Below are 24,436 nucleotides of genomic sequence, written 5' to 3'. Positions count from 1 at the left end.
ACCACAACAAAAACAAAACAAAAAGGAAAGGTAGTGACAGTATGACTAATATAAATAAAGACATTAACACATACAAGCTAAGTTTCTTTTTTTTTTAAAGATTTTATTTATTTGACAGAGAGAAAGACAGCCAGAGAGGGAACACAAGCAGCGGGAGTAGGAGAGGGAGAAGCAGGCTTCCCGCCGAGCAGGACCTGAGCCGAAGGCAGACACTTAACAACTGAGCCACCCAGGCGCCCCACAAGCTAAGTTTCTTATGTTACAGCAGAGAAAACCTATTTCTTTTCCATGTCTATGGAGCTTTAGCAAAGCTGGCTATACTTCGGCCACAAAAAAATCTTAATACATTTCAAACAGCAAAAATGTACACCACCTCCTTCTTTGGTAACAATGCAAAAAAAAAAAAAAAGGAAATGAAAATTAGTATTAAGTTGATAAAAAGAGAAAGCAACTCAGGTACTTTGAAATTAAAAAAATAAATCTTCTAAATAATTTGTGAGTGAATGTAATAAAATTAGGATAAAACACATTTTATCAAAAATCATTACAAAGAGAAAAGTAACCTTGTGAGATATTGCCTGAGCTTTTTACTAAAAAATACTTCATGTAGAAGATACAGTGACTTAGCTTGCTCAGTATTCATTTCAGTCGATTAGGAGGCCTTTCTGAGTGACAGGAACTAGAAAGCTAAAGCCTACTTTTACTTGATTTCCTCGCAACTAAATTTTTGGATGTGAAATTGGCTCTTCTAAAAGATGCACTCTTATGAGTTCTAGAACAGCCCCAACCAAAAGAAATTTAATGTAAACCACATATGAAATTTTAAATCTTCTAGTAACTCCATTACAAAAGGTAAAAAGAAAACAATGAATTTTTTGAAATGCATTTTATTTTACCCAATATATTCAATATATTATCATTACAACATGTAATCAATATTTAAATATTGGGCTATTTTACATTCTGTGTTCCCCATTGAGTCTTTGGAATCTGGTGTGTATTTTAAACTTAGACTACATTGCCATTTGGACTATTTCAAAGGCTCAGTAGCCACATGTGGCCAGTGACTACCATGCTGGGTAGCAGTGCTCCAAAAGATGGAAGATTTTTTCTACCGTGGAGGCAGTTTCTCTTAGGAGGCACTGCAGTAGGCAAGTTGGACTTCCTGCAGCAGCGTTTCAGTGTCGCATCGAAATAGGTGTGGTAGTGACCATGACTTTAATTTCTGGATCAAAGCTAACGGGATGTCTTCCTGAAGTCAACATTTCCAGCAAAGGCTTTCTGATTTCTTGCTTTCTGATTGTATCAAATGTGGTCTCCTGTCTTGGCAGGCTAGTTTTGTGGTCTTTTTCTGGGGTCATTCCTACTGGGTTAGTATCAAGCCTGCTTCTTCAGGCCTTCTAACATCTAAGTGTACAGTTCCACCGAATTTCTTTCTGTTTAAAATAGAGTGGTTTTTCCTCCTGCAAGTGAATTCCAGGTGTTATATGACATCATCATAAATCTTTTCATGTTTAAAGGGATAAAAACACACTGAGGATTTAAAAATGATTATTTTTTAAAGCAATTTCAGTAAAATGAACAAAAAATGAAGAAGTAATTAATAAAGAAAAAGATAAATTAACTAAAAAAAAAGAAAATCTTTTTGACTAGCTTAATAAGTGAAAGTGAAATTGGAACACAATAGTTGGAAATGAAAAGAGCATGAGTTATTCAATAACAAAACTAAACATTATAAAACATTATATTTACATCAATGTTTGACACTGTCATGTTGAAAATCTTGACCAAACAAATGAAATGGAGACTACAACTTCCTAAAAAAAAAAAAAAAAGAAATTATCAAATTTGATTCAAGATAAAGTAAAAACTTCGATATCCATGAAAGACTCAAGCATCTCAGAAGATAGAATATCATCTTTCTACAAAGGAACTTCACTAATTGAAAAGTCACTCTCTCAACAGTTTAAAGGGAGCAAAATCTTTCTCCAACTTACTGGCATTGTCAAGTTGAGCACGCCTTTCAATTCAGCTAACCAACAAAACAGATGATACAATTACTCATGAAGAGAGACAGGTATCTCGCATGGAATTTATAAATTATAAATTAATATTTACTCACTATTTTTAATTACTAAAGAAGTCGTACAGAGCCTATTTTATCCAGCATTGTGTTTGTGAAAGGTTGACTAAGACAGAAACAGAAAATATTGTATGATGTTCAAAAGATTTATAGTTATTTCTTTAGTCATCATCTTATGATGTTGTACCCACTTTGAATTTCCTTGGCAGCCAAATAATCAGCTCCTGGGTCACTATTTTCACATAGTAAAAGCATACTTTGCTTCAGGTAAGAAATCATGTCTTTTGCATTTGATTCCCTAGAGTATATAACAGAATGGTGGTTGAATTGAGTTGGAAATAAAATAAAATTGAATTTATCTCCCTGGTTGGTTTACTTTGTGTGTCAGTTTCTTCAGAGAGCAATAAAACAACACCAATACCAAGAACAAATTCTACCATATAATCTTTGAATATGATTAAACTCAATACTAATTTCTATCTGAGTAATTAGAGAGCTTCTGAGTGATCAAGCCTGTTTATGAGGAAAGATGACGGCCACATGAAGATCAGGAGAGCAACCTGGATGTTGTTGGCCAGTTCCCCTCCACTCATTATGTAGAAGAAAATGCCTTTATCCATATTCTTCTGTATAAGGAGACAAAGCTAAGCAGTGCTGCTCCCAATGGCTGGCTGCAATGTACCTCAAGTACTTTCTAAAGTGCTAACACTCACATATATTATAAACAACTTGTGACAACTTCAGTCATTCAGCTCAGATCCTCAGTTAAAAATGTAAAGAGAAAATTCAGGCTAAACCCAAAGAAAGTGACTACAGCTAAGATTCTTATTGGTTACCTGGCACTCAGGTGGATCGCCAAGGCAACAGAAGTTTCAATTATGTTAGAAATGAAGGAGTTGGACATCATCTGTGATCATTTCAGTTGCTATGCTTCTGATGATCCATGCTAACAAAGTATCATTAAAAGACTCAAATAGCTGATGTTTTAAAAATTAATAAAAAATTTTGCCTGTATGTCAACTTATCCCATATATTTGTTTAGTGAATTATATTGGTTGGTTAATTGAAATTACATTTTCAAAAACTACTAGTGAAAAAAAATTGAAACCAGCCCCTTATTGACAGATACAATGGAGGAAAAAAATCATGTAAATCCCTATTTTTTTCTTATAGTATTCTTTAGTTTAAAAATGAATTTATGACATACAGATTTATTTGTCCAATCATTGTTGTACACCTGAAACTAATGTAACATTGTGTGCCAATTATACTTCAATTTAAAAAAACAATTTATAAGAATTTTAGGAAGTTAGATCTATAAAAATAGTTTTAGGACTATTTAGACTAAATTCCCTATCTTAAAGGAAGAGAGAAAGAAAAGATGATCAGAACAAACAAGTTATAATATGGCCAAATTTAATCCATTAATTATGTGCCCTATTAATTGACAAATAAGAAAATATTTTATCATTATGAGTAGAACTGATCCAATGGAATCTTTAGGACATAATGAGAATCATTCTCACACTCAAATCTTAGAAAAATTACATTTGCAGTAATAACTATGTACATATACATATCTAATTTAGAGTTCTGTAATCATAGTTCAACATTATACATATTATATATGTATGTGAGCATAAAATATTGCTGTGCATAAGTACTTACAGGCATATGTCTCAAAAAATGACCCTGGAACAGAAGTCTTAAGAGATTGTCAAAAAAAGTTTGAGATTATCAACAACAAAGATGACTCCCTAATTATGCTAAGTGAAAAAAGCCAATCTAAAAGGAGTTTATACTATATTGTTCCATTTCTAGAAAACTCTAGAAAATGCAGACAAGCCTGGTGGAGGAGCACAGAAAAGTGTGAAAAGAAAGGAATACAAAGAACATGAGGGAACTTTGGGTGGTGATCCATATACTTACAATCTTGATGGTAGTGATGGTTTCATGGGTGTGTGCGTATGTCAAAATGTATCAAATTGTACATTTAAGATATGTACACTTTATTTTCTCTCAATTACATCTTGGGATTCAGTTAAATTAAATACATTAACTTAGTCTGGGGATATGAAGTATTTTATAAAATAAATAAAATATAAAATTATTCATAAAATGTATTTCCAAGGAAGTATTTATTTGATCAAAAACCTTACCTGTTTTTCAGGAAGAATTTTAGATTGAACTCATGTTTCTTGAAACATCCTTACCTGTTATAGCATTAAAAAGGCATGGAGTGTTCTAATTTTTTAAGTGTGGATAAATTTTATAATTCCCATAGCAACTATAGTCCTGAAAAACTGAAAAACCATATATAAATGTTTAGATATAAAACCCATTTTAACTGTATTAATTATACTGAATGTCCTGATGTAAACGATGCATTAATATGTTTACCATTATCAATAATAGAAAGTTATAATACAGAAAGTTATAGAATATATGTAAAATTTGGTTTTGGAAAAAAAAAATTGGGGAAGAAATATAAGAGTATTACCCAAGGTAAGATCAAAGAAATAGTATTATCCATCTTTATATAACAGATTAAGTAAAGGCTAAAATAAGGCTGAGGAAGAAGAACAGAATTTATATGGCATCAGAGGAAGCTGAAAGGTGCTTGCTTGTTCCTCTTTCATTCTCTCTCATATTCCCTATTAAAGTCCAGCAACCTTATAAACATTCTTCCCTTATTTCCTAAAGTGAAAGTGATCACTTTTCAGAGAACATCTGTAATTTTTCATTTGTTCATCATATAAGGTACTTACCACATTCTATCAAGTTATACCTGTCCTTCATCCTATTAGATTGTACATTCAGAGTGGCAACCATGTGTCATTCATCCTTCTGTGCCTACACTATACTCTTAATAAATACATTTGACCTCAAACAACTATGCGTCATTATAAAAGTTATCAGTTACCACAACTAAACTTTTTAGAATGAGCAGCATGCCGGGTGGTACACTCTGTGCTTTGAGAATTAAGGCCATGATATATTCTCATTCATACCTCATATACTCGTTTATGCATTTATGTTTTACATTGAAATGCACTTACTGGGCACCTGGGTAGCTCAGTCATTAAGCGTCTGTCTTTGGCTCAGGTCATGATCTCAGGCTCCTGGGATTGAGCCCCACATCAGGCTCCCTGCTCCGCAGGAAGCCTGCTTCTCCCTTTCCCACTCCCCCTGCTTGTGTTCCCTCTCTCGCTATGTCTCTCTCTGTCAAATAAATAAATAAAATCTAAAAAAAAAAAAAAGAAATGCACTTACTTATTTGATATCTTAATTTCAGGCAGTAATACTATGCTTTATAGGATTAATTAAAATACAGTATAATTATATACTCCATATACATATAATTTGCAAAAATTTACTGAAAAACAAATATCAAATAGCTGCCCACTTTAAATTATTTGTAATATATAGAAAAGGCACATTATTTTCTTTTTTCCTTTGATACTCGGCTTATATTGTTACTGGACTTCTCACCATTTTATCTTTCATTTGCATGCATTTTAATTTTTTTCAGTGTAGTATTTGAAGGTACTTTAATGAATGCAATGTAGTTTCTAGAAAGCCTGAGGAAAAATTTCTTAAGGTACATATTTTTAAATATTTTCACTCCCTCAAACCTGAATCAATGCTGTGATCTGAAAAAAGAAAAGAATATTCTATGAGACTTGCCGAAGTTCTTTTCTGTCTTTCTCTGTGGTTCCTATAGGGACTCAGACCAAGCGAGGAAATTTATGTTGGCTGACAACTTCTGGTTCTCACTAGAGGTCGCAGGATGTCAAAAAACTGACCGGCAAACAAGAACACAGTTGCCAAAGGTAGTCTCCACAAAGCATCCTCTTTGTACAGTCCAGGCAATGCCTCAGACAGTGAGCCAATTAGAACACCAGACTCAAAAACACATTAAGGTTAATTAGCGTCCACCTCCTGCACTGTTTTTGTCTTTGAAACTAAGAGCTTCAGTGCTACGTGGCCTTTAAAGACCTAGAAGAATTGGATCTGAAGGATTGGTATAACATTCCCCAGAGTAAATGCTTCAATATAGTTCAGGTCAGTTGATGACCAGGGTTATGGGTCTATTTTCTCTCATTTGTGAAGTGATATACATATTTAATTAGTATCACAATGAATATTACATATTCATTATTTCTTTAAAAGTTTTAGTTAATCACATTGCTAGAAAAAGAGGTAATATTGTCCTATCTCTTTCTTAGCACAAGTTAGTAGGTTTTACATGCAAATATTCCTCTGGCAATTTCAATTGTCAGGTTTTATTATAACAGCACTTTCAATATTCAAGCTCTGATATGGTTCTCCTGCTTTTGATTTGTCTGCCTATCACAGTAACTAGAACTTTAACAAATCAAAATAATGCTTAAAATATATCCAAAAATCTCTCACAATTGTGGTGCAAAAGTACCAATTATAAATCCTCAGGAGAACTTTTAAATGGAGCAATCATTCTGAAAAGTTATCCTGAAATGAGCGAAAGAGTTAAAGGACTAGTCTTATGGAAAAATATGACAATTGGGGAAAAAATAGATTTCATCTTTGAGGGAAATTCAAAAGCCACAGGAAATCTTACAGATCAAAAAAGTTGTCCTCACTTCAGCCTATAGTATTTGATCTGTGAGAGAAGAAACAACTAATTCTGCAATAAAATAAGTTCTTTTGAGCTAAATTAAAATTTATCATCACTTTATTCACTTTGATGTTTATTATTTGGGGAAATTATTAAAAATAACTCAGATACTGAGATCAAAGCAGTAAATATTGATTTAGTCAAGAGCAAGTTAGTTTTGAGGGGTGAGAAGAACACAAGTTAGTAACTTGTCCACTCTGATGTTTTTTGTATAGTGAAGATCACTAGCTGGCCCTCTGTTCTTATGAAGAGCTTCTTGTTTCATGATAATTTTATTCTTTGGGAGCATGGCGTGTGAACTGTGGCATTTATATGTTGGGTTATTATAATAAAAATGGCTAATAAAAAGTCCTACTACATATTGAATTAATTGGTCTACTAATTGCTTTCCTGTTTTACTAGTAATTAAAAGCAAACAGCTTTAGGTTCTTTGCATGTGGTCTAATGATTTCAAAAGCATAAATCATAAACTTTGCACTGATTTTAAAGCCAAACACATGACAATTTCCATTTCTCATAGCAATTGTTATTATAGAGGAAGAAAACAAAGGAGAACCAACTCATTTTTACAGGTTATCTAGAAATGTTTAAATCTTTTGTTATTCTTTTTTGGAATTACTAAAGCGTTTTATTTTAAAAGGGGGCTGTATTTAGAAATTGGTCTAGCAATATGATTTAATTGCTTTTTATGTCAATGTTGGAACCCATATGAATGAGCAGACTTTTTCAGTCTTTTTGAAGAACAGAGAAAAAAAGGGATAGCAACCCAGTTACATCTCTGTTACAACCAGAATACTTAATAGTGAGGAGTGTGGTACTAAGCACAGCCTTACAAGTGAACTGTGACCTCCACTCACAGATGGTGGTGTTTTTAGAGGAGTGGTAATAATTTGGAAAGCACTGGGTATAATCTCCTATCTAATACATGCTAACTAAAGTAGAAAATGGAGGAAATTATCCGGAAATGTCAGCACTTTCCCTCTAGCAAAAAATTAAAGCACCACACCCATTTTCCTCTGAAATAGCTAGATAATTGAGGATGAGGGGTGCTTTCAAAACCTTGTCTGAGTAATTAGCTCTTGATAACCCAGCTCTCCTGTGTACCCTGGCAAAAGCAATGTGGATATTCTAGTGCTCTACTGACCTGTGAGACAATCAGAATCCACTGTTCAGACAGTTGATATCCCTGCCCCGGTTGTGCTCCCTTCTGTTGACAAGATTTTTTTTTTCTTTTTTTTCTTTTGGGTGTCAGACACAGAGTAAATCGGAATGAAAACTTTCCCCAGGAAGTGAGGAAGAGAAATAACATGAAGGAAATTGTCCCCTCTGAATCCTGAGGGGATGCTGTTCCCCACTGCTGCGTCTCAGGATTTTTAGAGTTGGTGTTGCCAACCTTGAACAAACCATGCTCACCTATTTTAGGGACCATTAGTTAATGTTGTGAAAGTGCTCTGAAGATGAAAAGCAATACATAGATAAATAAACACACCTCAGATGCTTCATATTGATTGGAAGTTGGTTTTACAGTGCAAAACCACTGCTTTAGTGGTTGGAAAAGTGACCCAAAGTGAGTTATAATGTCTGAGATGAAGGCCCAGGTCATTAATTATTGCCACTTGAAAGCTCAGTGCAGCTTACCAAATAAATCTGGCCTGGCCCCGAAACCAGACCCAGAGCATAAAGGAGAGTTTAGAAATACAGAAAAACTAGTGTGCAACTGCAGCTGCCTATGATGAACAGAGTTAAATAAGTTATAAAATAACCTGGTGATTTTACAATGCATCATAAAAACTGAAGTCATTCACATTGTAAATATATACCAACCAATTACCCAGCAACTTATTCTAGAGGCTGGTAGACAATGTCAGCTTTTTCAAGTTGACTCAGTTTTGGTGTATTATGTTCCTATTTGCTAATTACCGAAAGGGGCTTGTTTTGATAAATCCAGGCTTCCAGAAATTTATTTTAAGAAGGTAAATTAATAAAGTTAGTTATGGGATATAACTGCTATTCGGACATATAGGTGTTTCCAGGTAGGGAATGGAAAGGAGAGACGAAAACCTGAGGTAAACAAGTCCTGTGCTGAGGAAAGGCATTCTCCTCTTTTGGTCTCCCTTCAGATTCTCTTTCTACCTGTGATGGAAAATCTAGTTTTCCCCAACCATTCTATAAATGCTACAAGCCTCCTTTCTGAGTCTCTGATCTGATTACTGATGCTCTCATGGATAGTTGTTAGTTGTGGGCAGGAGAAGAGGCAAGGACTTCCTAGCCCCTGAGCTGCTCTCAAATGCCAGGCACCATGCTAAGTGATTTATGTACCTGATGTGTGCACATTGCAAGATAACCGTATGAAGTAAGCATTTTATTTTAAAGGTGAGAAAAATCGAGCTGAGAAAGAATAAGTGTCCAAAGACATCTAATAAGTAGAGCAAGGATTCAAAGACATTTTCTGATTCCAAATGCTGCATTTGTATTAAATAAATAGATTTTTAAAATTAATCTTCACTCTTATTCTAGTATTAAATGTTTCCAGTGATGGAATATTAGAATATTACTTAGATTGTTGAAATAAACTCGGTTCTATTTTTGTCATTTAAAAAATTACCTTGCACTCACACATGCAAAATATGTATCTTCTGGCGTTCATGCCCAGAAAATACAGGCCTTTGTCATGGAAAAGATGTGCATGGAAAAGGCATGGCCTCTAGTTGGCATGACTTGAATGCAAGGCAGAGTAGAGGCGCTTCTGTCTAGAATATAATCTGGCGAGTCAGGAGGGATACAGTGCAAAATGAGGCTTCACCAGAGGCTTGAAGAAAGGCTGGGGGCTTTAGCTGGGGCCAGAGGCTCTTGGCTACTGTCACACATGCTCCCTGCCCATCACTGGTCGTCAGGATTAGCAGAACTGTAGGCCCCCAAAGAGCAGACAGCTGAAGGAGCCAGTGGAGGGTCAGAGGTTAGGAGGTGACAGTACTGTGTTCATGAACGACGCACTCATTCTCTTATCCCTTATCTTTAAAATAGCATAAGATCAGAGGATCCTTGACTTGGATCAAGGCTCTTATGAAGTTTGGACATTTCTTTCTCACAAGAAGCTGGTACTGCTTAATTATTTTATTTTTAAAATTAAGTTATTCTCATTGCATTGGAAGTATATAGTATGTCCGATTGAAGCCTTCAGTGCCTATTTTTTAATATTCATGAGGAAAGTAGAATGAAATGAAGTATACATTTTATTTGATAGGGAAATTGATAGGCAGGAAAAATTGGGAGACTTACCTCATGTTCATAATATGAAAATATGAAACTAAGGGGACAGATAGTGGCCAGGTGAGGGACATTCTAGATTCTGGTCACAGGTGTATATTATTGGGGAATTTATAAGCAACACCAGCAATGTCACCTAAATCTCTACTTCAATTTGATATGTTTTGTATTAGTGGGATTTTTCAAATAAAATTGTCCTAGCTTTATTTAATTTGTACACCGGTGTGTGTGTGTGTGAATTTCTTGCCTGATAGTGGAAAAGCTCACAGCATACAAATTTTTCCCATAGATCACTAGAAGAATGCCAATTAATAATAATAACCACCTTTTAAAATATGCTTACACTACCAAAAAGTACACTGCATGCATAATCTTACTTAATTCTTATTTCAACCCGTGAGGTATTTTATTCTTGTTTCAAAAACCAGGAGAGTAAAACTAGGGAAGTAATTTGTCAGAAGCAAAACAGCTACTAAATGACAAAGTCAGACTTTTCCTGCTAGTGAAACATATGCTCTTAACCAGTCTGTCCCTTGCCTCTCCAGCCTTGAACGAGTTACGCTACCTTGGAGTTATACCATTTAGCTCAAAGTGAAGGAGGAGAAGGCTCTCTTCAAATAATATATTTAGAGAGGCTGGAAATAGTTTGACTTTTAAGAACTCACTTAAGATGATAATAATAGCAAACACATGCCAAAAATGCACTACGTACAGGAACTGTAAAGCACACCACATATATTAACCAACTTAATCCTTGTAACAACTCTATGAAATGTTATCACCCTTAAGATTATCCCTGTTTTATGGATGAAGAAAGTGAGGGCAGACGAGGTTAAAAAAGTGGGTTCAAAGTTACCGTTACCAAGCTAGTAAGCAGAGTGCTGGAATTTTGATTGGGGGACGATTTCTGAGCCCCATACTTTTGTGCCTCTCTAGCTAGGTGTTCAGGGGAAAACAGTGCGGATTCAGTGTAGGCCTAGAGGTCACACAATTGAATATCTGTTGGTGGACTCAAACTTAGCGTCCCATCAGGTGAGAAATGAAATGACTTTCTTCTTATTTTATCCCATTCCCTCCATTTCCCTTTGGCAAGCTGATGCCTGAATGAAGAATACAATCATTTCCAGATGTCGTTAAGCAATAATACATGGTTTCTGAACAAACAAGTCAGTGGCTCTTCTTGAGACTTAAACAGCAAATCATACTTAAACAAGCGAACTAACCAAAAGTGCTAACGGTAAATACATGCAGCTCTTGTGTCCAAACGTAGCCTTTCCGCATTGTGCTACTGGAAATGAGAATGAGTGATAAGTAAGCAAGAGAAGGAATAGACTGAGGTTTGGTGTGTGGAAGGGGCAAAAAGGTTGTTGTCCACAGACAGTGTGAGGTTTTAAGGGGACTTAGGAATTAAATTAGATCAGTGTTTACCAAACATGAGTTAACCTTCACGTGCCACCTTTATTATTGACTTAATTTCATAAAGCAACTAACTTGTTTTTTTAATCTAAGTGGCATGAGAAACATGCAATTGCAAATTTGTTAATTTTTTATAACATATATGGATATATAATATACACACATATGTAACTATTCTTTTTTTTTTTTTTAGAAGTTCATCACTATGTTACCTAAAATGATCTCATGTGGTATCAGGGTTTTACCACACCTTGGGACACTGACGTAGAATTAAGAGATGCTATGTTGATTTGCTCAGGGCTGAGAGAGAGAGAGAGAGAGAGAGACCCTAAGAGGAAAGAAAGTAAGATACAGCATAAGTGTGCTGTTGATGGTCACATAAGAATGGGGTGAAAGGGAGAGTTAAAAGGTCTGGAGTAGCTAAAAGCCATAAAAACAAAGAGGATCTCCAACCCCCACAGCGAGGATATGCTAGAGAAGAAAGTATTACAGCAAACTAGCAAGTACCAAGGAATAACCAGAGACTCCTAGGTCAGTGGGCTCTACTCAGACCAGAATCCACTGCAGGAGGAAGGTTCTTTCTTTCTTTCTTTTTTTTTTTTTCATTTCCTGGGGGAGGTGTATGTCTTTTTCTTAACAAACAAATAAACACCTTGTGTAACACTTCCATTGTGAAGCAAATACTGCTTTCTGTTCATTTTTTCATTCTGTCTCTGAAACTATATTTGTTACTTAGGAAACAGCAATACAGACAGATTTTGATTGAATGTAGCGTCATCCTAATTACCAAGAGTTGGGAGCATCCTGCCATAGTGACATATGAAATAATGTGATATCAAAAAATCATAGAATGTGAGATTTAAAAATGTGGAAGTCAGAGGCCATTTAGGTCCAGAGAATCATCTTCTCATTTAAAAATATTTAACTGAGATGCATATAATTTAATTCAAAAGAACAGTAGCATTAGTACAAAGCAGGATTTTTTTAAGCCTTGAAATAATAGTTTGAACCATATGAAATTGCTAGTGTTTGCTGTTTTTAATCTGCAGATAAGGCAATTTCATAGGAGTCAGTCTCTCTGTATATACTATTTGGTTAAAACAGGTTAATAGTTTCTACTTCAGACAAGGGGAGTAAGACCAAGAGAGAGAGGGAAACACATTTTATTCCATTCTCATCTGAATTATCTTTTTTATTTTATTTTTTAAAGATTTTATTTATTTATTCATGAGAGACAGAGAGAGAGAGAAAGAGGCAGAGGGAGAAGCAGGCTCCCAAGGAGCAGGGATCCCAATGTGGGACTCGATCCCAGGACCCTGGGATCATGACCTGAGCCGAAGGCAGACGCTTAACCATCTGAGCCAGCCAGGCACCCTGAATTATCTTTTTTTAAACAAGGGACATGAGAAGGGTATATTCACGTATTACTTGGTTTCATAACAAAAAACAATAACAATTAGCTTTTCACAAAATGGCTAGATAATAGACATTTCTTTTTTCTTTTTAAAGATTTATTTATTTAAAAGTGGGGCACCTGGGTGGCTCAGTTGGTTAGGCGTCTGCCTTTGGCTCAGGTCATGATCCCAGGTCCTGGGATTGAGCCCCTCATCTGGCTCCCTGCTCAGTAGGGAGCCTGCTTCTCCCTCTGCCCCTCCCCCTGCTTGTGCTCCTGCATGAGCTCTCTCTCCCAAACAAATAAATAAATCTGTTTTTATTTATTTGAGAGAGAGAGAGAGCATAAGTGGGAGTGGCAGAGGGAGAGAGTGGGAGAGAGGGAGAGAGGGGTAGAGGCAGAGAGAGAGGGGGAGAGAAAGGGGGAGAGCATGGGGGAAGGGCAGAGGGAAAGAGAGGGAGAGGCATGGGGGAGGGAGGTAGGAGAGGGAGAGATCCCAGGGTGGGGGGAAGGGACAGAGGGAGGGAGAGGGAGAGAGAATCTCAAGCTGACTCTGCCTGAGTGCGGAGTTGGACCCAGGGCTCCAGCTCAGGACCCTGAGATCCTGACCTGAGCCAAAACCAAGAGTCAGACACTTAACCACTATGCCACGTAAGCGCCCGCAAAATACACATTTTTAATTCATGTTATCCACAGGGCAAGTTTATTTTAATTACTGTGATAGAAAACAGTATATGCTAATTGGCATAGAGTTACCTCTTGCTTCAGCTCTCTTGGGTGACTTTATTCCCTAAGATTGCTGGGGGCTGTTGGGGTCCTGCTGCAGGTAGTGATGGTGGTCAGGGGCAGTTGCCAGCTAGAAGCCAAAGTTACTTCAGCACATGTCTTACTAAAGGAATCAATCATCTCTTTTTATCTTCCTGAGGAGATTGTATTCACATACTGCACATGTTTGTGGCTATATTCTGAGCATTCAACTCTTTTCTCACATACATATTCTTATTTTCTGTTTTCTTCAAATTCTTGCAAATTTATGTTTTTTTAACGGACAGGGCAAAATCTTTTGTTAGTTTGCAATCATAGCAAGTATAGTAATAAAATTTAAAAAGTAGTTATTTTATTACTGTAGAGTTAGATTTAATAAATATTTTAAAGTAATATAATTAAATCAGGGATTGAGGCCTAGGATATTGTGGTGTAAATAACTATTCTCCACAGCTATTTTAGCCATAAAGAAACATTTCTATATTTTGGTTTGAGGTTTTACTATGTCAGTCATTCTAAATCTAGAATGTAAATTTATAAGATTGTGAAACTAAGCAATGATAAATTCTGTAAGGAATCCATAATAGGCACCATTATATAATGAGGCAGATGTCCCTATATGTTACTTTTTTTTTTTTCAGGAAAAATGAATGAATATACTAATTCCTGCAAAGTAAGTGATGTTTTAGGTAATCTCCAGGTACAAACTCTTGCCAACTTACCTATGGTTAAATAGCCTAAGGAGATATTTGTAGTCATTTAGATTAACAAGGGACATTTTCAAGGTTTGGGGATAGCAAGTAGAGACAGTTTCAGCAGCTCAACAGCAAGGATCCTCTAAAGGAAAGTTGCATTTTCTGGGCTTTCAGATGGGCTAAGCACAATACATTCTTGTTTGGCCCTGCACGAGAGCAACACCATTATTAATTATGCAAACCTTTTTTTTGGATGGGTAAAAGAATTTGAGAATGACTCAGCAAGAGATTTCAAAACCAAATACCTCTACCTACTTATTGAACATGTTCTTTTCAGATCTGCTCTCTGTTCTGTGACCTGGGGTTAAAAGTTTGAGATCTACAGAAGGAAGTCTCCATTACTGCATTGGCCTCTGAGAAAGACCCAGTTTCGCCAGGAATATCAAATCAGTTCTACCTAGTCCTCCCATCCTTTTAGTCTTAGTTTAAGTGGGAAATAGATGATACTTCAAGTTTAGCCTCCAATTTTTCTTTAACATCCATAAAACCTGGTCAAATACCCTAACCTAACTGGGCTTACCTGTCAAAAGTATGTGTGTGGGTGGGAGGGTAGTTACTTTCACATTTTCCTCTAGATAACACTGTATATTGATGGTAACTTGGAAAAGGGGGACATTTAAATGTTAAATAAAGATGTAAAGGCAAGAGAAGATTTTTTACAAGTCCTTGCTAAAGTGACAGTTCAAGATTTAGTTGGAAAAGGCAAGGCTCCCAATCACCAGTCTGGGGGAGGAGAAGTCCTCTCACCTATTTTGGAAACTACTTGCAGATGTGGGGAAACCACTGAATTGCTCACAACAGGGGTTTTGCAGAGATTTCCTCTGATTTTTTTTCCTCCCCAATTTCCCACAACCTGTGTTTGTCTTGCGTCTGCTAGGCTGACATGTGGTTTACCTCGCTGATCCTGCTGCCAGGTTTTACACACTCTCCTCAGAAGTAAAACAACTGAAGCCGAAGGATACTGAGCAACTCCGGGTATGGGCGCCAGAACTGTCACAGAAAATTTGCTTCCCGAGTATTCCTTCCAACTTCCCTTCCTGCGCCCACGTGAGCCATAGCGCCAGCCCATCAGCAAGGTCTTAGCGTTTCCTGCTGCTGCAATCTGTAACTTGATTTTGGATTTTTTTTTTTTTTTTAATTGCAGATCCGAAGATCTTAGTTCTTAGCAAAACTTTGTTGGTTGGGGGACTTTTACAGCAGTCTCCTTCCTTACCCAAGTCGCGAAGGCTCAGACACTTTTCCTCCATTCCCGGGCTGCACTAAGGTTAAACCGCAGCAGAGGAAAGAAACACACACCCGCTGTTTATTTGGGGGGGAGGGGAAGTAGAGGTTTGCAGTTAAGTTATCACGATTCTTCGCGCCACCCCCGGTCTGGCACTCTTGGCTGACACGTACATCATCTATTAATTGTTGTTCGCGGACGCAGATACATAATATATTCATTTTTATCTTTAGTAAAATATAAATGGATTGTCAGCGCGCTCGTGTCTGTTTGTTTGTATAAGGCTATCAAAAGAAGTCAGAGAGGAGGCTGTGGCCCGGATCCTGACCCTGATTGTATGAATAAGTAAGCAGGATGCAAGTGATTGGGTTAAATGCTGCGAAGATTTTTTTTTTTTTTTCAAGTTAGGAAGAGGGTAAAAAGACAGCCGGGCGGGGGGGGAGGCAAACGGTGCATCCCCAAATCCTCACACTTTTGCTCTTTTCAGCCAGTTGCTTTGCTGGCTTCTGCAGGCTTTTAAGGTCTCGCGGCGTAGAAATGCCTGCCCCCCACCCCCTTCCTCGGTCTCCCCTTTCAGTTCAGATGTGCTGATGTGCAGACCGGATTCATCTTCCCCGAGCGACGGCGGCGGCGGCGGCAGCTCGGGCTCTACCGCGGGGTCCTGGCAGCGGCGGGGGCGCGGCGCGGGAGCCCAAGCTTCGGTGGCAGCTGAGCCCGCGGGGCGCCGCTCGCCCAGCCGCGGCCGCGGGAAGTTCGGCCGCCAGAAGGACGACCTGGCAGGCAGCGAGCGCCCGCTCCGCCAGAGCCGAGTTTGCCCGCAGCTGCCCCTCCCCGTCTCCGGGAGCCGAGCTCCTTACCTGCCCTCCGCCCACCCGCGGGCCCCTAGCCAACTTCTCCCTGCAACTGGGGGTAACAGGCACTTCTTGCCCTCTCTACTGTCCCGACGGCATCCGTATGTCTCCGGACACCTGAACACCCCAGTGTCGCCGAGGAGCCTCCCGGTAGGGAGAGGAGCACCGGTTCCCCTCGCACCGCACATCAGCGCGGACCGCGGGCGCCTCACCTCCGGGTCGCGTCCCTTCCTTTTCCTCCAGGGGAGGAGGATGGGGTTGCAAACGCTTCCCCCGAGGATGCTCGTGTGGCTGGTGGCCTCGGGGATTGTTTTCTACGGGGAGCTTTGGGTCTGTGCTGGCCTCGATTATGATTACACTTTTGATGGGAACGAAGAGGATAAAGCGGAGACGATAGATTACAAGGACCCTTGTAAAGCCGGTAAGTGCCTCTCCAGGTCGGGACGGTGGCGTGCGGGGGGCCGCCGCGCTGGATTTCCGAGGGGTGGTGGTGGGAGCTCACCTGTTTCCTTCCCTCTCTCGCCAGCCCCTCCGTCGCTCCGTCTCTTGCCCTCCTTTCCTTCCCCTCCCCACCCCCCAAGTGACAGTCGCCACGGCCCGAGTTGACTGGAGTTCTGTGCTAGTGGGATCGAATGCCAAGCTCCCGGCTCCCAGTTTGGGAAAAACGTCCAGAGTTCGGATTCCCTTCCCCTCCCCCAGCAAAACGAAACAAACCGTAAACACAGCTGGCCTGCCGAGGGTTTTAAATACCAGCACTCAGCGGACTATATGCATCTGGAGGGGACTACACCTCCTCTTTGTTCCAGGGTGCGGTTCCCCAGTGTTCGCCTGAGACCGAGTTGGTTAGAGTTCCCCAAAAGATGGGTGGGGATGGAATTGCTACCTCGGGACACCTCTGCTTCCTTTTTTGCCAGGGATTTCAAATGTGGGATCCAAGCGAGAAGGGGATTGTGACGACCTTGGACGCTCTCACGCTAGATGATATTCAAATGCATTTGCCCATTTAAAATAAACCTTAAAAAAAAAAAAAGTCCAAGTTGTTACCCATTCAAACTTGCGCCTTCCTTCCTGTGTACACCCCTGGGAATTGCAGTTTGACCTGCACTGCCTGAAGCTCAGCTTCTCCTCGCGCGTCCGGGAGCGCCCCGGGTCTTTCCCCTCTTCCCCACGCGTCCAGCGCCTCTGCAGGTCTCTCCTCCCGCTCGGGGCGGTGCTTCACTCCAGCCGCCTCAGGTCGGAGCCGCACGTGCCGCGGCCGGCGACCACGTGAGCGCAGCGTCCCGGGACTCCCGGGGCGGGCTCCAGGTCCCTGGCCCTGCGGAGTTGAGGTTGAGGTGACCGGAATTCATTGTGGACTTACGACTAACTTCGGGAGGAGGGTTACGAGGGTTGTTGGGGCCGGCTTCGTAGAGTTGTTTGTAGGCTGAAGGCACGTTCTGTCCCATCTCTAGAGGTGTGGGCTTTGGCAAAGCAAAGAGGAAGGGAGTGGGCAAAGTACCCAAAGTACCTCTGCTTCTGCGGATTCTGTGCGGGCTTGGTCGGTATGTGACTGCGATTTCTTTCCCTTTCATAGCAAGGTAAACCTTATTCAACCTTTCTTGGTCCTGAAGGAAGGAGAAGTGCACACAGTGAGGGAAAATGCTGGAAATTCCCTTGTTAATTTGTACTGTTGATGACACATTGCTCTGACAAGGAGCGTATGTGTGTTCTGTGCATGTTATCAAATCTTTCTTCGTTCGCGCTTACTGGAGATGGTTTATGCAAAACTTGGAGTAGCTTAGTAGAAACTTGTCAGTCTGGAACTCAGAATTCTGTTTTAACTCTGTTTTGTTTATAAGTTTCCTCCTATCACCTTTAACACTCATTCTATCCCACCCTAAGTTTCTTGGGCCTTCCCTGATGGTTTGGGGAGCAAGACACCATTCTGCTATGATGGGTGACTAGTGGCTGGACAACCAGAATTCAATACCATACAACTCCCCAAACATACATACAACTCCCCAATTTTATTGAGAAATTAATTTTGAATCATGTTTGCAACTGGGTGAAAATTGTGTACTTTCTTGTTTTAGATAATATAGAAATGAAGTGTTATTTCTGAAGATTGTCTAGGAAAAACATCTATTCTGATGCTCTGATGTATGAAAGATTTGACCAGCTATTAATATGAAAAAACCAGTGCATATGTATACATTGACCTGATTTCAGGAAAATAAATATAGTTTTCTATACAGATTCAAGTAAACGTTTATGCCTTTTAAAAATCATTAATTTCAAATAAGAAGTGTCAAAAATGAGCTAATACTATTTTCAGAAATTATGTTGTTTAGACTTATCTTATGTTAGAAATTGTCCAGAATGAGGTTCTGTGAACATAACTTTTTTTTCTATTTAAGAATGTTTTCAATTTTAAAATTTAAGTGGTTGCACCATGTGTATTGAAATCTGCCTCAAGCATAAATATTTATTATCCTCAGCAAATAAACATCTAGGGCAAGAAAAAAAAAACTTTAAGAGCATTTACTTTTGTTTTTCCTTTAATACTGGTTTATTTTAGAGCATAACCTTTGAGTACAAGAGGCATACCTGTGTCTATGTGTATATTGTATAATGAAAAGAGAAGAATGGCCCAAGTGGAAGGCTCAGAAGTATATCCAAAATCTGAGATCACTTTTTAAATGATCAACCCTGCTTTTTAAATTTAGTGACATGAAAGGCTTTAATTTACCATCTTGGCTAAAGAGTGGCAAAGTCTTGGCTAAGAGTGGCCTCCCTTTTGGCACTGTGTAAGACAAGTAAAAGTTATAATAACAAGAAAGAAAATTTAATAGCACATTGAACTCCCAAATAAGAGTCAAAAAAAGGTCACTAAAATAGAAAGATGAGGACAGATATGTGAAAGAAGGCCACACAAAAGCCAGAGAGGGTGCCCTCCAGATTCTGGGGTACTTTTAATCTGCCCTTTCCAAAGAGCAGAGTGGAGGGCATGGACCATAAAATAAAGTGTCCTTTCTGCACTTCTCTAACAAAATACTAATTTTCCTCAAATTATACAGCAGCTTGATGTCATAATGACTAACATAGCTTTATAGTTTCAAAGCACTCTTAAGTACATTATTTCAGCTCAACACAACAGTCCAATATGGTGGAACTTGTTAATCGTCCCATTACACAGATAGGAAAACAGATGTTCCACGAGGTCAAATGGTTGTTAAGATTATCCAGAACTTGATTTGAAGTCTCCTGGTTGCAAAACCTGTCATGCAATTAGGTAGACAGAGACATAGATAGATAGATAGATAGATAGATAGATAGATAGATAGATGGATAGATGGGTAAAATAATTACACTGCATCCTTAGCTGGCCTTTTGGAGGCCTTCCTAGAAATGCAAGCAATAGAAATTTGTCCAGGTTTACCTAGAGTCTAGACTAATAGAAGTGCAGTTACTTTCATATCTGATAAGCATGAAATGACTAAGAACATAGTTTCATCTTTTCCAAACCCAACTGTAATATAAAGTCTTTGAAGACAGAGATCATACCTGATTTTTAATATTTATCCCAGGAATAGATTACCACTGTTGGTATCTAGTAAGTTCTCAATTCTTTCTCAATATCTATAGACTATAAATATTGATCTTCACCTCTTATCTACAAACTTCTATTCTAACCAGTAATGTTACCCAAGAAGAAATATTCTTAATACAACTTGTTAAAATTGTGCCATTCTTAATATATTTGTGAAACACTATAATTTTTATACCTATGAGAACTCTAATTTCAAGTTCATGAAACTATTGGACAGAAAGGAAACCTTGTGTTAATTTAATTGAACTTTCACTTAGAAAGACATTTTGGTATAAGTGAAAGTAGGTAAGTTAGTGCAGCATAACTTCAGATATATTTATATAGTCGAATCCATTAAGACAGAATATAGGTAATTAATCTCTCTATATAGATAAACACAAAGATGCATATAATTCAAAGGGATATCTGATTGTCTTTCTTCAGCATAGTACATAGTCATCTGAGTTTGCAATCTTACTCTCTCTAGTTCAGAAGGTTCCTAAGGGACGCTGGGAAGCTGATGCTGCAGGAAGTCATTCCAGAACAGAGACTAAGGTATCCTGTTTCAGTGTTGTACTGTTCCAATAGGTGTTAATCAGAGTATTAATATCTGTGAAGAGCTAAATTCAGTGTGCAAGTTAAATGTTCCAGATTTGTCTGGAGATTACCTGGAGACCAGATAGACCAACTCCGTATTCCCTGCCTCCTTCCCTTCCTTCTTTTCTCTTTTTGTATTTAAGGGGATATCAGGAAAGCTCAGGCAATTGAAAATATAATATGTAATAAGAGGGATTGAAGAATTTAGTATTTTGAATGATGGGTAGAGGCTGAGAAGACTGATGATGTAGAATGTTTGTTCAGAAGCTTGTCCTTATCCTTTTGGACAAGTGTGAACACCCTGAAAAAAAAAAAAAAGGCTTTCTATCTTGAATCTTCTGAGTAAATGTCTCCTTTTCCTGGAAAAAATCCAAACATGGTTAAAGGTCAGTGACTTGCAAGGTTAAATTTGCCTTTAGAGTGGCATATGCAAGCCTGTTTACATAGAGATGGGCTTTTGGTCTCCTAAAGGATTCTTCTTTCTGTTGTTCTTTATAATCAGTATCCCAGTGTCCTAGTATACTGATTTTTGGGATGATTTTCATAAGTTTATAATCTCTTGGTAAGATCTTCTCATTCTTTTCGTCCTCAGTGCTGTACTTTCTAGCCTCAGAGTCAGCCTCCTAGGTATGACGTTTTGGAATTTGATGTTCAACGCTGTGTCAACTTTATTCTTTCATAATATTAAATATTGAAGCATATATTTCTTGGTCCGCACTTCTGTCGGTTGCCAAACCCTCATGTTAAAAATGCATTTCATAGAGTGGCTTCGCTTCACCAGCCTCTCTTCTCTTTTAGTTTTCATTCCTCGGATCTTGTTTTTAATTTTTTTCTTTTTCCTCCTCCTGCTTCTGATGCCAACTTGGAAGTGGCCAGAGTATAATTTTTGCAAAGGGGATGGATAGATATTATATTCTGTATACTTGAATTCTGTTCATCATTTGCCAGTAGTGATTCTGTATCCCTTGTTGTGAGGGTCCACATCCATTTTTGGCCCATAAATGGCAGTTCCTGTTACTAGGTATGAATTGGATAGACTATTTTTTTTTTACATATATCCCCACAGAGTCAGCCAGCTTTGAAGCTCCTTTTTGTTTGTTTATAAGTAGTCTCCTGAGATCTTCCCATTTTTTTTGCCCCTGATGAGGGTACTGTCATTTGCCAGTTCAAAATCTAGCTGGAATCCCTTCACTGAGGCAGTTTGGGTAGTAATTACTGGAATCTTTATGATTTCTAGCTCAGTAGGTGCTGTTTGAGTCCTCCCTTCCCTGTTTAGGCCTCCTTAGTCTATAGTGGGACAGTTAAAAAGTGTGTAAGAGCCTTGAAAGGCTTTTTGAGAAAGTTAGTGTATAATTCCACATTTTTCCTCTTGCCATCATGATGGCTCACTTTTCTTTTCTTTTTTTTTTTAATAATTTTTCATATAGGCATGTGCCAAATATTGCACATTCTTTTTTTTTTTTTTTAAAGATTTTATTTATTTATTTGACAGAGAGCGAGAGAGAGATCGATCACAAGCAGGGGGAGTGGCAGAGGGAGAGGGAGAAGGAGGCTCCCCGTGGAGCAGGGAGCCCCATGCGGGGCTCGATCCCAGGACCCTGGGATCATGACCTGAGCCGAAGGCAGACGCTTAACCGACTGAGCCAGCCAGGCGCCCCGATGGCTCACTTTTCTAGGAAAGCCTAATGTATGCCGTGTATAGCTTCTTCTACAGAAACCATATTGTCTTTCCCTATGGTATATGTAAGAATCCTATTTTTGTACATCTTAGCAGCTTTCCCTGATTTAAAATTTAGTCTCACTTGTCTGTAGTTACCATAACATTCTCTCTAAACCTTAAGAATATTAGTCACATTAATGATCTCTTAAGCCTCTTCATCAGCGAGTGTATTGGACAGAGGTTAGCCTTTAAATTGTTCTAGAACTCAGGTAGATGGTATCAAGTGCTAGTGATTTACCATCATTACTTTTTGTCTTTTTAGAATATTATCTATTGTTTGTAATAGTACCTTAGACCCATCTGCTTAAAATATTTAAAACTAGAACCTCCCTAAGCTTTTCTAAGAATGCTTGGAAAAGATAGAGGTAAATAATCCATTTAAAATGAGGCCTTGCACATCCTGCTGGGACCATCTGGTGTCTGGGGAGGTGGGGGAAGGGGGCCATGCTGCTCCCCTGAACTGTAGGAGAGCCCCCTGCAGCATAGCTAGGCCTGGGTCAGGCCGAGGCTCAGGTGCCTGGCAAGGTTTCTGGGGATGTAGGATATCCTCTACTGGGGGAATTTTGAGGCTTCTTACAGTTCTTTCATATTCTGAGATCTGGAATTAATCCTGGACTTATCCTTCCTAAATGAAGGGGTGAAGAGTCCTCTCTGCAACCCTGGATTCAGTAGAATGATTTAGCAATATGGCTTTAGTGGTTTATTTCTTTTAGTTATCTATTGAATAATGATGCTTAGGGAGGAACATTAAAAAAAAATTTATAGCCTTAAAGCTCTGGAATGAATTGCATAGAATGTGTTCTTTCCCAGAAAGCAGGAGGGAGGGAATCCCTTGCTTATTTATTTAGTTCTTGCCATTGTCAGCCCTGAAAATGGGATATTGACTATTAGATTTGAGACATTGTGGGTTGGCTAATGGAATGCTTGTTTTGTCAGCTCTTTACAAAATGTGTGCTAATCCTGTCAAGCTGTTTTAAGGAGCTCAGCTATATATTTGTATTAAGAAGTATTGTAAATTAGGTGTTAATTGAAATCCAGAAAATGAACCAAGGAGGCATTTGTCTTACTCAGCTCTTCTCTTGCAGTTTACATTTAGAGTTTGAGCTAAACTATTTGCTACGGACCATATTAAAAACAAAACAAAACAAAACACTTTCTTGAATGATAATAGTTCTAAAAAGTTGAAACCATACATTAAGAAGGTCAGAAGTGCTTCCACATATATTATTTTTCCCAAACAAAATCTAATGTTATGTATTAGTATCCTACTCAAAACATACACCTTAATGTTTAAAAAAGACATTTCAACAGTTTTTAACACACTACACCATTTTACAAATCAGGGGAGTTCCATGGGGATGGAGTCACAAAGTATGTATTTACTGTCGGCATTTGATGTCTTTCCTGTGTTGTGAACTTCCTATTGATGATATTTAATTCATGTGTTGGGGGAGGCAGAGGTGGAGGTGTAGGAGGGTAGAATAGTTTCTTCATTCTTTACATTTCTCATCTGTGTTAAACCGTTAGCACATGGATTGTATACCACAGGGACTCCCCGAATTGTTCCTGGCCTGGTAGCTGATCTCAACATTTCTGAACTCTCTTCTTTGGCCATGCGTGGATTTGAAGTGTTTATTAAGATAATCACTGTTCTTGAGCAGCACTGGGAACCCCCTTGGCCTCAGTTCTGTGGACTAGTGATACTGAAAGGATGGTGCTCCATTCCTCTAGGCTGATCTTTCTGACCACAAATACCTAGTAGATGAGAGTTTATGATATTTTGTGTTTTGTATTCAGATTATTGTGTTATTAAGCATACCTCATATGTAGAAGTTAAATTTTGAAATACCTCAGGGAAGAACATCATGCATAACTAGAAAACAGCCACATGGAGAACTTTCTAGAGAATGAATTCTTGGACCCCATCTGCCTCACATATCTAGGAATTGCCTTTGTGACTCATGTCAAAATAACATAATTCCTATTTTCACATTAAACATTTTATTTTTTTAAAATTTTTTATTGTTATGTTAATCACCATACATTACATCATTAGTTTTTGATGTAGTGTTCCATGATTCAGTGTTTGCGTATAACACCCAGTGCTCCATGCAATACGTGCCCTCTTTAATACCCATCACC

At 38.5% G+C, this 24,436-nt stretch overlaps 1 protein-coding gene across 6 annotated transcripts in view; it reads left to right on the top strand.

The window, feature by feature from the left end:
* The first annotated feature begins 15,964 nt into the window (after positions 1 to 15,964).
* Positions 15,965 to 24,436, top strand: part of TLL1 (tolloid like 1) — a 205,176-nt gene continuing 196,704 nt past the window's right edge. For 2 of the 6 annotated variants that reach the window (XM_081811140.1, XM_081811134.1), the window contains exon 1: positions 16,690 to 16,830. Coding sequence is in view for 2 of the 6 variants with exons in the window: in XM_081811123.1 (XP_081667249.1) it covers positions 16,149 to 16,830 (682 nt within the window). In the remaining 4 variants the exon portion in view is untranslated. Of the gene's footprint in view, positions 16,831 to 17,688; positions 17,951 to 24,436 lie in introns of those variants that run through there. The other 4 variants (XM_081811123.1, XM_081811127.1, XM_081811130.1 and 1 more) reach the window with 4 other exon arrangements.

Source organism: Leptonychotes weddellii, chromosome 2 (assembly GCF_054177405.1).
Source record: "Leptonychotes weddellii isolate Sample4059 chromosome 2, ASM5417740v2, whole genome shotgun sequence".
NCBI classification, from domain to species: Eukaryota; Metazoa; Chordata; class Mammalia; order Carnivora; family Phocidae; genus Leptonychotes; species Leptonychotes weddellii.
This window is presented reverse-complemented; position numbering and strand designations above follow the sequence as displayed.